Here is a 15,092-nt window from a genome sequence, read left to right as displayed (position 1 = left end):
TGCAGATCCGCTTAAGCTCTGTCAGGTTGGATGAGGAGCGTCGCTGCACAGCTATTTTCAAGTTTCTCCATGTTCGATTGGYTTCAAGTCTGGGCTCTGGCTGGGCCACTCAAGGACATTCAGAGACTTGTCCCGAAGCCACTCCTGCATTTTCTRGGATGTGTGCTTAGGGTTGCTGTCCTGTTGGAAGGTGAACCTTCGCCCCAGTCTGAGGTCCTGAGCGCTCTGGAGCAGGTTTTCATCAAGGATCTCTCTGTACTTTGCTCCATTCATCTTTCCCTCAATCCTGACTAGTCTCCCAGTCCCTGCCTCTGAAAAACATCCCCAAAGCATGATGCTGCCAACACCATGCTTCACCGTAGGAGTGGTCCCAGGTTTCCTCCAGACGTGATGCTTGGCATTCAGGCCAAAGAGTTCAATCTTGGTTTCATCAGACCAGAGAATCTTGTTTCTCATGGTCTGAGAGTCCTTTAGGTGCCTTTTGGCATACTCCAAGAGGACTGTCAAGTGCCTTTTACTGAGGAGTGGCTTCTGTCTGGCCACTCTACTCTACCTGATTGGTGGAGTGCTGCAGAGATGGTTGTCCTTCTGGAAGGTTCTCCCATCTCCACAGATGAACTCTGGAGCTCTGTCAGAGTGACCATCCGGTTCTTGGTCACCTCCCTGACCAAGGCCCTTTTCCCCCAATTGCTCAGTTTGGCCTGGCGGCCAGCTCTAGAAAGATTCTTGGTGGTTCCAAACTTCTTCCATTTAAGAATGATGGAGGCCACTGTGTTCTTGGGACCTTCAATGCTGCAGACATGTTTTGGTAACCTTGCCCAGATCTGTGCCTCGGCACAATCCTGTCTCGGAGCTCTACGGACAATTCCTTCGACCTCATGGCTTGGTTTTTGCTGTGACATGCACTGTCAAGTGTGGGACCTTATATACAGTGCCTTAAGAAAGTATTCAGACACCTTGACTTTTCCACATTTTGTGACGTTACAGCCTTATTCTAAAATGCATTAAATATTTTTTGCTCAACAATATACACACAATACCCCATAATGACAAAGTGAAAACAGGTTTTTAGAAATGTATTKAAATGTATTAATATACCCAATTRACATAAGTATTCAGACCCTTTGCTATGAGACTCGAAATTGAGCTCAGGTGCATCCTGCTTCCATTGATCATCCTTGAGATCTTTCTGCAACTTCATTGGAGTCCCCCTGTGGTAAATTAAATTGATTGGACATGATTTGGAAAGGCACACAACTGTCTATATAAGGTCCCACAGTTGACAGTCCATGTCAGAGCAAAAACCAAGCCATGAGGTCTAAGGAATTGTCCCTAGACCGCCGAGACATGGAACAGGTAGGTTCGCTGGACCTTATTTATGGTTCCTTCACGTGTAAAGGTGGTGGAATTATTAGGGAATTAAGTCAAGGTCAGAATARGGCGTATCTYTAGACACACCTACGCCACACCTTCATTTATTATATAGTGGGTGAATAGCATGCTATTCTCATACTTAAATTCAAGGTCAGAATATGCATAGAGAAAAGCGCATAAAAAGATGATTACATTCTATTTACGCTTGCTTAACTTGGGTCAGAATCTGGGCCTGAGTGAATATGCTAAAATACATAAAGTGCATTAATTTCCAAACGGATATGTATGGAAACACCTTAAAATAAAATGTGACATTATGTACTGTCGCCTCATCTAAAACATTTGTCTAATCCAAAATGCTGGAGTACAGAGCCAAGTTAAAAGTTTTAGCTTCACTGTCCAAATATGGTACATTTACAGAGGAGTGTAATTGGGCCGGTTTCATTCATCCTTTACTTGCCTGTTCATTCATACCAACAGGTCTCTGTGGAGTGTTCTGTCCATGCATTCAGGCCGTTAAGATGGCAGAGAAATACGGAGTGTTTCCTACTCTCTCATGTTCCATGGACACATTTTATGTTGCGAACCAGCATTCGGGAGAGGTATAACATAGAGGTATGCATATGGCATGTTGCTGATTGTACAGATGTATAGATATGCATCTTCATGTATTGTTGAACATTTCCATTACCTGTTTCTCCACTACCCCATGCACACCATTCAGCATTCATTGTCCAGCATCAACTCAGTCATATCACAAAGCCCTTTGGGGTGGTGTCCTGGACTAAGATTKATCTAAATCCTGGAAATAAAATGCTATTTCAATGGGAATTCTCCATTGGCCATGCTTTTTAGTCCAGGACTAGGTGTAATCTGTGTCCTGTAAATCAGACCTTTGTGTTACCTGCCTCATCCTCACACTGTCAGGGCCAGGGCTAGTCAGGGCTTAGAGACTGATCGTTATAGGCCTACGACATAGGACTGTGAGAAGTTGATATCACCTTAGCCACCCTAATAATATGTTGATTTCTACAGGGAACCATTTGCGATGACTGGTGTATGACTGCTTTCTGCGAACCATGTGTTCAATGCCAAATGGTTCGTGAAGTCAATAAGGAGATTCCTAACTGACACAGCCGGAAAGTGAATGCTAATCGCCAAAGTGTTGTCTCCCGCAGTGAGGACCCTCAAGTTTTTGTATAAGAAACTTATTATGGTTACATTAGGACTGTTGTCATCTGAAGACTATGCCTGCAAGTCAATAAACGTTTTATGTGAGCACAACCCTTTAGCCAAATCCTCAGCAGTAAGAAAAAACAAGACACAGTACCATGTGACTGTCAGATGTATACAATGTGTAATATAARTTACAGTATTTTACTATTTATGATACGTCTGTTATTACCAGATTATGGCTCATTTAAATGTATTCAACTACCAGATGTTTATATAAAAATGAAAAGAAATGTGAAATAAGTACTACACAAGAATAGTTCAGAATGTTTCGTAAGTTCTTGAGTTCTTGTATTATTAAACATAAGCATTGTTATCAGCACATGCACCTGCGATAACATCTGCAGAACTGTATATGCCACCAATAAACTTTGATTTGAAAGCCGGTCTTTGACTAAACCAACAAGCACCGAGTTCAATCAAAATACTAACAAAGTTACAAAATATCCAGTTAACCACAAGTCATTCCTGTGGCAGCAGGACATTTGGACCATTTCAAATCAAATTTTATTTGTCACATGCTTCATAAACAACAGGTGTAGACTAATAGTGAAATGCTTACTTACGGTCCCTTCCCAACAATGCAGAGCAAAAAAAAGAAAAATTATTGAAAAATAATAACAAGAGGAATAAATGCACAATGAGTAACAATGACTTGGTTATATACACAGTGTACCAGTACCGAGACAATGTACTTGTATTTGATGGTGACTTTTTAGATCAACTTGACCTGGGCTGGGTTTTCGTGAATTGTTCCAATGCAATTATGATTTTAGTGCTACGATGCTTTTGGGAAACCCAGCCCAGGTGCTTTTTATTGTATTGTCAGTGTACTGCTGAGGTTCCAGGGCACGGCCAGTGTACTGCGGAGGTTCCAGGGCACGGCCAGTGTACTGCGGAGGTTCCAGGGCACGGCCAGTGACATTACACTTATGCTATGGATGCAGAGATGCGTTTAGAAAGTCAATTTGTTTTAAATTCTCCACTGTCTAACTGCCTGCAATGTCAAGAAAACGTTGTCGGTACATTTCCACCTGTTCACTCCTCATCCCATGGGAATTTTATGTTTGTTCCGTTCATTTCCTCTTTTAGGACCGCTGTGAATTTGGAATCCTGCTCAGGACTGAAATGATTTTTCCAGTCTCCAGCAACCCCTGAAAGAACAAGGAGAATGTGCTTTAATTGAACAGTGAAATACATGGAAGCAAAGAGTGGTTGCAGTAGCGCATGATGAGAGAACATTATACTACTAGCAGCATTCTGGGTTCCTATCCCACTGCAGGGAGTGATTAACCCCTATCTTGCCAGTTTCCACTACCTTTTCTAAGGAAGGTGGACTTGCTGCTATCCATGATCTCCTGTGGCACCAGGGAGTAGTTTGACATTGCATTTAACTTCATGTTGCTGAAACAGCAGTGGTTGGCTACACGATCCAGAGTTTCTTCACTTAGGTCCCGACCAAGGAACCGTGAGAGGCGTTCCAGCACTCCACGCAGGTCCTTCAGGAGAGAAACAAACATATGTTAGCAGTTTGGCCTGGGGTTAGCTTAGTTCACTATCCATTAGTCTGGTCACGCAGGGTTGAGGCGGTTTGCATTGATTGGTGTTTTACCTTGACCATTTCTTCATAGGTAATGTATAGGATTCTATCTCCCAGATCTGAATTTCGCCAGCTTTTCACATGGTCTGTCCACTTCCCAAACAACACTGTGTAGATAAACAAATGTTAATTGCAATCAAACCCAGTTACCCTCTTCTTTTAGTATGGGCATCAAAAGGTCCCTCAAATGTATTTATATATCCTAGCATTTTTCACCTTGCCCAGAGAGAAACTTYTTTAGAAACTCATCAAAAGTCCCAGGGTCATCCAGGAAACTGGCCATCTTGTGGAAGTGAAATGATGACACCATAACATCTTTTGGGTTCCGGGTAACATAGATGACCTAAATGAAAGCAAATAAAGTCTTAAATATGAGTTCCATAGACAAACTTTCAAGAGCCCAGTGTGATAGCTAAATTATAAGTTAATTACATTGCATGTAGGCACATTTTCCCAATTGTTTTATTAATTTGCAATGCTGAAGTCAGTCCATTAAACGTACTGCAAGAGTCTCTTCAGTTGTTACTGTCTAGTAGTTGCTCTCAGTTCCTGGATCAGGGCCCTACCTTGGCTTTGGAGGGGAAGAAGGAGGGGGGCATGAGATGGTAGGGCATATGAGAGACCATTGCCCGTGGTGAGGGCAGACGGTCCAGAACTAGGGCTGCTCMTGTCTCCTCCAGCCAGGGAACCCGGTCCCAGTTGGGAATAGTTTGCACTGGAGTAAGGTCTCCTCCATTTAGGACTAAAGGTACAATCTCTTGCATCCATGTGGTGCCTGGGAAACATTACCATAATCAGTTATTGTAAGTAAGTCCTATTATAGTAATAAAAAACACATTACATATTTTCTTTCGTCTGACAAGTTTTTAGGATGTAAAAATGTCCAACTGCAATGCCTGGGAGACTAAACTGCATTGGTGTAAACTACTTAAATAGTACTTTAAAGTATTTTTTACTTAAGTATTTTTTTGGTGGCATCTGTACCTTACTATATATATTTTTGACAACTTTTACTTTTACTTCACTTCATTCTTAAAGAAAGTATTGTACTTTTTACATTTTCTCCGACAACCAAAAATACTACATTTTGAYTGCAGCAGGGCAGGAACATTTTGAAATTCATGCACTTATCAAGAGAACGTGTCATTCCTACTGCCTCTGGTCTGGCTGACTCACTAAACACAAATGCATCTTTTGTAGATAACGTCTGAGTGTTGGAGTGTGCCCCTGGCTATCCTATCCGTACATTTTAAAAACAAGAAAATGGTGCCGTCTGCTTTGATTAATATAAGGAATTTGAAATTATTTATACTTTTCCTTTCGATACTTAAGTATATTTTAGCAATTAGATTTACTTTTGATACTTAAGTATATTAAAAACCAAATACATTTAGACTTTTACTCAGGTAACGTTAGTATTGTACTAGGTGACTTTCACTTTTAGTAACTTTCTATGAACTATTACTATTACTCAAGTTTGACAATTTGGTACTTTTTCCACCACTACTAAACTGTAAATGACATGAAGCCATACTAACGTTAAAGTACAGTATGTTCTTACCAGACTTTGGGTAGGTCACTGTGAAAATATCTTCATCTTCAACTTTAATTTCCTCCGCGTATTTAAAACTTTCAAAAGAGTGAGTTTCTTTCGGACACAAAAGTCCGCGATAAACGCTATAATTTTCATAATTTGCCATACTGAAACACAGTTTACAGAGTTAAAGTATTCTACTTTTCGGCAAAAACGTCTGTGCGTCAGTAAAATGGGAGGGAAGTGCATTCCTTTTTGTGCAATTTGTGCGCAGATGCCAAAACATTCCAACAATTCACTCAGCCGATAGCAGCATAATTCATTGACAATAATACACTAATAATAATAGTAATTCATAATAAGTAAAATAATTACTCATACTAATATTACTACTAATAATACAAATGTTGAATAGATAGATTTGGACCCATCCCAAGATGCAGTTACAACACCAAAATTGGTAAATTATGTAATGTTTGAAAATTATGGCAAGTTGTTGATCCCTGGATTTGAAGAAGGTGCCTCAAAGCTGGCAGATCACAATGAGATATGGAAATCTGTTGCATAAATTACCTGATTTGGGGTAAGTAATGGCAAATACATCGCTGTCCTGAACTTTGAAATCATTGGCATATTTCAGACTCTCCTCATTGTGAACCACAGTTGGTAACAAAATTCCATGGTGAAGAAAGTACCTGTCTGATGCCATAGCATAACTGGAACACACTCAGGTATAGCCTGCAGTAAAGTTCTGCCAGTTCAGCCCTGACCTAGAGYCATATGTTTAATGCATCAATGCAAATGTGAGAGGCAATAATCCCTCCCCCTCTTGTAGCTCTTTCTTGCAATGGGGCCTTTGTCAAGGGCAGAATCACCCAAAGAAGGGCTTGAGATGGGATGGATGGCCCCTGCAGGAGCAGTAAACCCAATACAAGAAAGGAAGGAGTGTTTGTAAACCTTTTCACTGTCTCTATCTATTCCCCACAGCCATAGGGTATGCAAACAATGAGACATCCCACCTAATGTTGCAACCATTACAAATAAGTCTATGTTGCCAATGAATAACAAGGAGAAGCACTCTCCATAATATTTGAGATACCTTTATTGCTATGGGATGATCAGTTGAACAGCTTAAAAAAGTGTGATGTGTTTCGCCATGGCCTTCTACCTTGTTGCAGGAGGAGCTACCATTTGTCTGTCCAGAAAACTGAGTTCACCTCACTCCTGTTCCTTCACTTCCTTGCTTTCACTGAGATATGGTAACATTTCGCACAATAATGTTATTATGCATGAACTGAACAACTCTTGTATTGTGATGTAATGCACATTTGATGCAGCCAGGCCTAACTGAAACTGACTAGCAGATACTGTAGGTCAGTCATTGTGACTAGGACTCACTCAATGGAGCCTTTGTCCAGGGCAGAACTGTAAGTCTGTGGCAGAATGCCAGAGAGGGGGCCTGAGAGATAGGATATGGCCCTGTGTTTGCCATCCTGTAATTTAGGCTACATTTATACAGGCAGCCCATTTCTGATAATTTCCACTAATAGGCCTTTTGACCAATCAGATCAGTTCTGAAAAAGATCTGATCCTTAGAGCTTAAATATGGCAGAGTTAAGATGCCACATACCAAGACATTCAAATCTGTTGCATGAACTTCCTTGATAAAAGATATGTAATGGCTTCCTCTTCCCATACATTTACAGGATTGACCAAGTGCCTCTTGGCTGAAAAGCATGCTACATTACATGAGTGTAATACAAGGTTACAAAGTGCTGGTTTAGCAGGGGCCTGTTTAGAAGGGTGTAGCGTACCTTACAAAATAATCCTACAGGAATCTTGTAGGACTTTTAGTTAGGGGTTAATGAATGTTCAGATAGAAATGTATTATGTAAAACAGAAACTAATGTGTCAGGTAGAATGTAATCGTGTTGGCTCAGTTTCTTACATTTATATAGGAATGTTTTACTTCACTGAATACAGCCCAAGTCCCCGGTCAACATAGTGGAGCGCCAACAATCACAAAGCATGAGACATTTTTGAAGTGAGAGAGAAAACAGGTTGGTCAATAGGTTTCTACACAGACTATACTGGTCAACAGGTTCTATACAGACTAGACAACCAGGTGTCTACACAGACTAGACTGGTCACAGGTTTCTATACAGACTAGACAACAGGGTCTACACGGACTAGACTGGTCAACAGGTTTCTACACAGATTAGACTGGTTCAACAGGTTTCTACACAGACTAGATGGTCAACAGGTTTCTATACAGACTAGACAACAGGTGTCTACACAGACTAGACTGGTCACAGTTTCTATACAGACTAGACAACAGGTGTCTACACAGTACTAGACTGGTCAACAGGTTTCTACACAGATTAGACTGGTCAACAGGTTTCTACAAAGACTAGACTGGTCAACAGGTTCTACACAGACTAGACTGGTCAACAGGTTTCTACACAGACTAGACTGGTCAACAGGTTTCTATACAACAAGACTGGTCAACAGGTTTCTATACAGACTAGACTGGTCACAGGTTTCTATACAGACTAGACTGGTCAACAGGTTTTTACACAGACTAGACTGGTACAGGTTTCTATAAGACTAGACTGGTCATCAGGTTTCTACACAGACTGACAACATGTTTCCATAAAGACTAGACTGGTCACAGGTGTCTACAAGATAGACTCGTCAACAGGTGTCTACACAGACTAGACACAGGTTTACACAGACTAGACTCGTCAACAAGTTTTCTATACAGACTAGACTGGTCAAACGGTTTATACAGACTAGACTGGTCAACAGGTTTCTACACAGTACTGGTCAACAGGTGTCTACCAGACTGACTGGTCAACAGGTTTCTATACAAACAAGACTGGTCAACAGGTTTCTATACAGACTAGACTGGTCAAAGGTTTTCTATACAGACTAGACTGGTCAACAGGTTTTTACACAGACTAAGACTGGTCAACAGGTTTTCTACAGCAGCTAGGACAAAGGTTTCTATACAAACAAGACTGGTCAACAGGTTTCTATACAGACTAGACTGGTCAACAGGTTTCTACACAGACTAGACTGGTCAACAGTTTTTTACACAGTGACTGGTCAACGGTTTCTATAAAGACTAGACTGGTCACAGGTTTCTACACAGACTAGACAACATGTTCATAAAGACTGAGACTGGTCAACAGGTTTCTACACAGACTAGACAGGTCAAAGGTTTTCTATACACAGACTAGACTGGTCAACAGGTTTCTCACACAGACAGATGGTCAACAGGTTCTACACAGACTAGACTGGTCAACAGTTTCTATACAGATAGACTGGTCCACAGGTTTCTACACAGACTAGACTGGTCAACAGGTTTCTACACAGCTAGACTGGTCAACAGGTGTCTACACAGACTAGACTGGTCAACAGGTTTCTACACCAGACGAGACAGGTCATGACGGTTCTGCAAAGACTTGACTGGTCAACAGGTTTCTATACAGACAGACTGGTCAAACAGGTGTCTAACACAGACTAGACTGGTCAATAAGTTTTGTATGCAGACTAGATTGGTCAACAGGTGTCTACACAGACTACACTGGTCAACAGGTTTCTATAAAGACTTGACTGGTCAGCAATGTTCTACACAGACTAGACAACATGTTTCCATAAAGACTAGACTGGTCAAGAGGTTTCTATAAAGACTAGACAACAGGTTTCTACACAGACTAGACTGTCATGAAGTTTCTATACAGACTAGACTGGTCAACAGGTGTCTACACAGACTAGACTGGTCAACAGGTGTCTACACAGACTAGACTGGTCAACAGGTGTCTACACAGACTAGACTGGTCAACAGGTTTCTACACAGACTAGATTGGTCAACAGGTTTCTACAGACTAGACTGGTCAACAGGTTTCTACACAGACTAGACTGGTAAACAGGTTTCTACAGACTAGACTGGTCAACAGGTTTCTACACAGACTAGACTGGTCAACAGGTTTCTATACAGACTAGACTGGTCAACAGGTTTCTACAGACCAGACTAGTCATTTTAAGGCTAACTACAAGGGGAACAAATCTATTATCTCCGGCGTGAATTAGAAGTGGCATTCCGGTGGTAGGTGTGGAGAGGCGATTCTTTCGATTGGAAAGGCAATATGTGTGGGAATCTGGACACAAGAGTATTCATCGTTCAAGGACAAGTCCACTACTGTACAGACACCAAGTCACCATGGAAATCAGCAGAATTGGGCCCCACAGTACATAATAGGGTTTGTAGTAACAGTAGGTCAGGTGTGACAGCAAGTCAGATGTGATTTGATTATCTCCCTACACCACACATAAAGCTCTCATACGAGGAGCCCGAACTACACCTCAATGTTGAGTACAAATTTGACCTCTATCTCCTGCCTTTTGTAAATATACTATACAAAATCTAATTAAAACATTGTCTATCTTATGTAATAAGCACACTGTGCACAATCAAAAGTYGCATATTAAGTCATTTATTGGCCATTCACTCACACCTCACTTAAGTTTCCATAGAGTAGGATAACCCACTGCTACCATGTTTTATGTKATCTTACGACAACATAAGTACGCCATTATGCTGCTTCAGTCATGTGATAAGCGCACCAACATTTGTATTTCATCATGTCGAATGAGATTAAATTAATATTTTTCATATCTGCAGTAATGCAGGTGAGCACACAGAGTAACAACAGTATTGTACCATCAGCTTAGATGTCAAAGTAGTTTAGTAACTACTACAACGCTTAAGAGGCATCCACTTTCATCCACTTGTTATAAATACTCAATCTACCGTACTAATTCAGCACAATAATAAATCATACATAAAAAAGTAGTATCATAACATTAAAAAAAGTCAAATCATGAATGCTCACATTCCTGCCCTCTTTCTGAGCGATACAAAATGTATCTTTGCAGGCAAAGTCTGGTTGAAAGGCCCTGTGTGTGTGTGTTAAAGACCCTCTTTGTTTGGGGTCGCAACCAGTCTCAGTTGCTGTGCACCAGTGTGACGAAGAGGAAGAGAGAACAGAGGGAGATGGATCCAGTGAGCACCGCCTTCACCAGGAGGGCTGTCCAGCTCCCCAGCAGGAACACGTGGACAAACAACCTGAGAGAAGTTAGAGGACAGAGGAGAAAATTAGTAGATGTCTATGAACAATTATTATGATGGATGTGTAGCTATGTTAATACCTATATGTCAATTGTTGACTACTATGTAACTGATTGTTGCTAACATCATATAATTACGATGGATTATGACATGAACTTGGAGGCGTCATTGTTTTCAGGACCATTTCAATAATGTATTGTTTCTTTTGAAAAATAGGGGTTGGTCACCCAGACCGTTACACAACTGTAGCTATCAGTGTTTATAATGACCTCTAGCGGTGTTCAGAAAAACTTCAGTTCCCTCCCCAGAACAGATGAGCTGAAAACCAGCTCTGTAAGGGTGACCATTTCTACAGTATGCAGTTCCACAGGTCCCTTCCCTGGGTACGTTGAAGTATGTGATACTTACTCCATGAGGAAGGCCTTGTATACACACAGCCCTAGCAGTACAGTCACAGGCAGACGGAAGCTCTTCGGGAGGTCGTACCGCGTGAACATCCACACCACTGCTGCCATGGCAATATAGTGCACCTGAATTAGAACGCAACACCGAATTTCCTTAGAAACTATACTTCTACTAAGCCCTCCACAGGAAATGTAATGTTGATGAGTATTCATTATCTAAGTATTTATTGGAAGTCAAAATAAATGTCTATTTCATTCAGCAGTATAAGTGTCAGTGCAAGGGGATTTACCAGGCTGATGTTGGAGTCGAAGCTCATCTGTATGTACTTCCAGTCAAACTCAATGCCTCTGGCACCCACCCATAGAGGTATACACCTGGATGACAGGGCAAGATGATTAAATACAAGAGACACCATTGCAAATAAACATAATGGGAACTATACTAGTGAGCTTGGGTAGTGAATGACTATAATCTACACAGAAATGAATGTGAATCTGGAATGCACCCAAAGAGATTGAAAGAGAAACAGCAGGGGGACAGAGAAAGATAGAGAAAGAGAATGTACCTTGACATAACAAGCTCTGCTGTGGCCCATCCCATCGCTGCCACCATGATCTTGTACTCTCCCTTCCCTGCATTTCTGGACATGACCAGATGCAGGCCCAGAAGGTCAGCTAGGTCCACCGTGGCCTTCATAAATTCACCAACAAAGTCATACACACCAGCTCCTCCCTCCCATGTGGGGAAGAATGTGGCTAGAAATAGCATCTGGAACAGAGACATTGTTCATTTTTATTTTTTATTGTCACATACACAGGATAGGTGCAGTGAAACGTCTTGTTTTACAGGGTCAGCCATAGTAGTACGGCGCCCCTGTAGCAAATTAGGGTTAATTGGCATACTCAAGGGCACATTTTCACCTTGTCGGCTCGAGTATTCAAACCAGCGACCTTTTGGTTACTAAACACTAGGCTACCTGCCACCTTATTAGTTATTACTAGTTAATATGTATCCTACTAACTAGTGGGCTACATTAGTAATCAAGCAGTTTTTAGTCTGCATCCCAATGTGATCGATCATTAGTTCCTTTGACAGAATGATGATACTTTTATTGCTTTTCAGAAAACAGACAGTTTGGACAGTCAATGCTCACCTTGCATAGCTGCACAAATAGGTAGGTAGCTCCTGCTTGAACACATCTCCAGAATGCATTGTATTCTGATCTATAATATGGATAGAGAGACGCATCTGTACACTAGAATGGTTTGAACATGGTTGCCTAGAGTGGCAGGAGGATTGGCTGACCTCTCAATCTGCTGACATTTCCATGTAGATTACATTTCACCCTTTACTATATATATATATTTAACTAGGCAAGTGAGTTAAGAACAAATTCTTATTTACAATGACGGCCTACCCCGGACGACGCTGGCCCAATTGTGCGCCGCCCTATGGGACACCCAATCACGGCCGGATATGATACAGCCTGGATTCGAAACAGGGACTGTAGTGACACCTCTTACACTGAGATGCCGTGCCTTAGACCGCGGCGCCACTCGGGAGCCCAATAAGGGTGACTAGCTAGTGTACAGATCATAAAAAAATACATGTTCAGTAGCTAAATGTACGAGGTCAACTAACAAATTAGTCTAATGCAGTTTATATAGTATGAGAGGTGCTGATATTTACAGTCCACTGCACTTGTAGGTGATAAAGTAGGGGAAATAAGCCAAGGCCAAGCAATTTCCGAAATGAAATAGCGTCATATTGCCAGGGAGTCCAACACTGGCGAATTCTCCAACGAGTCTGAAGGAATGAAGACATGATAGCTATTAGCTAGCAACAATTATTGACACAACATTAGCTAGCTAACGTTAGTTATTTAAGATTTATGAAGCATTGGAGCAGATAWTCTGAAAGTAACGTTACTTGCTAGCGTCCTCTCTTCCTGCACACTCAAAATGCAAGGCCTAACATATTTATTCCCCTCGTATTACAAATTGAAATCTGTTAGATAAGTTAAATGCATAAAAATAACACGTCTAAATGAAGATCGGCACGAATCATTCAGAAATACCTGTATTTACTCAGGTTGACCGAGGGATTATTGAGATGCTAATGCTGGTTTGCTAACTCGTTGGATGAACGACGGAAACTAGTTTTCCACTAGTTACCACAGCCACAATGTCCAAAATTGGCTGTATTGTAGAAAATTCATAAAATCAAAAATGTGCGTTTTGGTATTAATTCAGGGTTAGGCATACGATTAGCAGTGTGGATTGAGTAAAGTTCCAAATCAGATTTTAAGAAGATAAATTGTAGAAATAGGCGGGATTAATAACTTCGTGGCTGTGGTAACTAGTGACGACTCGGAAACTACCAAAGTCCTACCTTTAAATGATTCCGCTATCCCTTGATGTCTCCGACCCCATCGTTCCGCTCGTTTGTTAGCGTTTTAGGACAGATACTCAAAGAGGGTCTTGTAAAGCAAATGGACGGAACAACAGAACGGAGTCACCATGGTTAACCGTAATACTTGCAGGGCAGGACTTCGGCAGTTTCTGCAAAGATTGTTTAGTATGAAAATGTTTTAAAACTCGGTGGTTTCTGTTGTTCATGCAACGAGTAAATAGTTCATGCATCGTCGTTGACATGACAAATACAACTAATGACAATTTATAAGCTTAAGGATATTTGCAGCACTATAGCTAGCCTGGACATCCGCTATTCTTCACTGACAAACGACGTTAGCAATAATAGCGCCATCTGGCGGCAGCAGGGCTACACTATATGTAGTAGTCTAACGTCAGAGTTAAAGGCCCAGTGCAGTCAAAAACGTGATTGTCTGTTTCAAAAATATTTCCAAACTATGAGCTTGGAATAGTACTCTGAAAACGGTCAAATTTTGATAATGCCCTTTTAGTGTAAGAGCTGTTTGAAAAGACAGCCTGAAATGTCAACCTCTTTTGGTGGGATGAAATTTTGGTCTGCTCTTGCTAAGAAACACTGTTTCTTTTTGACCATTTTAATTGAAAACAATCACAGTAAGGTACTTAATTGTTACCCAGAAATGATTTGATATTGAGATATGACTACACTGGACCTTTAAAGCTCATTGTGGTCGTTCAGGCATCCACAATGTGCAGTAGTCTAGGCTAGTCTAATTAATATAGAAATGTACAACCATGCTATAATGTCATTCCAAAATAATGGGTGTTGTGGTTTTTCATGTGAACAGTGTTGAATGCAGAAAATATACCACCTGTCACTTGGTTTACCTTATTGTGCTACAATATTTGCCACTAGATGTCTCCTGCGATTCCCGTTAGGGCAGGATAAAATAAATTTCAATAGTGGACTTCCAGATAGATTTCAGAATGCATTTGCATGTCCTTGATGGAGAGTTGACACTTGACTGAGAAACTGTCAGTCCCATAGCCTTACACCCATTAAATTCTGGCAGAAAACCTGTCTGAGAAGTCATCCAGTGCAATGTGCACAACCAGATTGGCAAATTCAATATCAATCATGTTTGACTCCTGGTCCTAGGTACCAACATGGTATGCAGACTTTTGTTCCAGCATAGTATTAAAACTGTGGCCTGGCTAAAGCATCAGCTATTAAAACTGAAGTTTAGGGAATAGCATTTGTTTCAAGATAYTTTTCACAAAAACTGTGATTTTCAAATAATGCAAATGTAGATCAAATTAAGTCTAATCCTGTCATTCATGTACAAACACATTATCATACAATTGTCACTTTATAATGCATCATCTTCATGTTCTGCATCCTGTTGATTATCTTGAATGCAG

General features: G+C 40.9%; 2 protein-coding genes across 4 annotated transcripts; both read right to left on the bottom strand.

Annotated features, from left to right (window-relative positions):
• Window positions 1-3,097: 3,097 nt before the first annotated feature.
• Window positions 3,098-6,512, bottom strand: LOC111959133 (sulfotransferase 2B1). Of its 2 annotated transcripts, none has more exons than XM_023980583.3 (6): window positions 6,315-6,512; window positions 4,774-4,982; window positions 4,424-4,550; window positions 4,220-4,314; window positions 3,926-4,106; window positions 3,098-3,761 (listed from the first exon to the last, which is right to left on the bottom strand). In XM_023980583.3, exons 1-6 carry the CDS (start codon window positions 6,448-6,450, stop codon window positions 3,646-3,648), a joined length of 864 nt encoding a protein of 287 aa, XP_023836351.1. In that variant the 5' UTR covers window positions 6,451-6,512; the 3' UTR covers window positions 3,098-3,645. The 2 variants fall into 2 exon arrangements, with proteins under 2 accessions (XP_023836351.1, XP_023836350.1); XM_023980582.3 differs by lacking the exon at window positions 6,315-6,512 and adding an exon at window positions 5,769-5,991.
• A 3,712-nt stretch (window positions 6,513-10,224) lies between these two features.
• Window positions 10,225-14,003, bottom strand: LOC111958766 (BOS complex subunit TMEM147). 2 transcript variants are annotated; one of them, XM_023980033.2, is made up of 7 exons: window positions 13,672-14,003; window positions 12,970-13,086; window positions 12,434-12,503; window positions 11,846-12,048; window positions 11,570-11,654; window positions 11,284-11,405; window positions 10,225-10,872 (listed from the first exon to the last, which is right to left on the bottom strand). In XM_023980033.2, the coding sequence occupies exons 2-7, from the start codon at window positions 13,044-13,046 to the stop codon at window positions 10,752-10,754; spliced, it is 678 nt and encodes a 225-aa protein (XP_023835801.1). In that variant the 5' UTR covers window positions 13,047-13,086; window positions 13,672-14,003; the 3' UTR covers window positions 10,225-10,751. The 2 variants fall into 2 exon arrangements, with proteins under 2 accessions (XP_023835801.1, XP_023835800.1); XM_023980032.2 differs by lacking the exon at window positions 13,672-14,003 and adding an exon at window positions 13,358-13,449.
• Window positions 14,004-15,092: the final 1,089 nt, after the last annotated feature.

This window comes from Salvelinus sp. IW2-2015, linkage group LG35 (genome assembly GCF_002910315.2).
Source record: "Salvelinus sp. IW2-2015 linkage group LG35, ASM291031v2, whole genome shotgun sequence".
Lineage (NCBI taxonomy): Eukaryota > Metazoa > Chordata > Actinopteri > Salmoniformes > Salmonidae > Salvelinus > Salvelinus sp. IW2-2015.
Note: the sequence above shows the minus strand (reverse complement) of the source record. Positions and strands in the feature narration are given on the sequence as shown.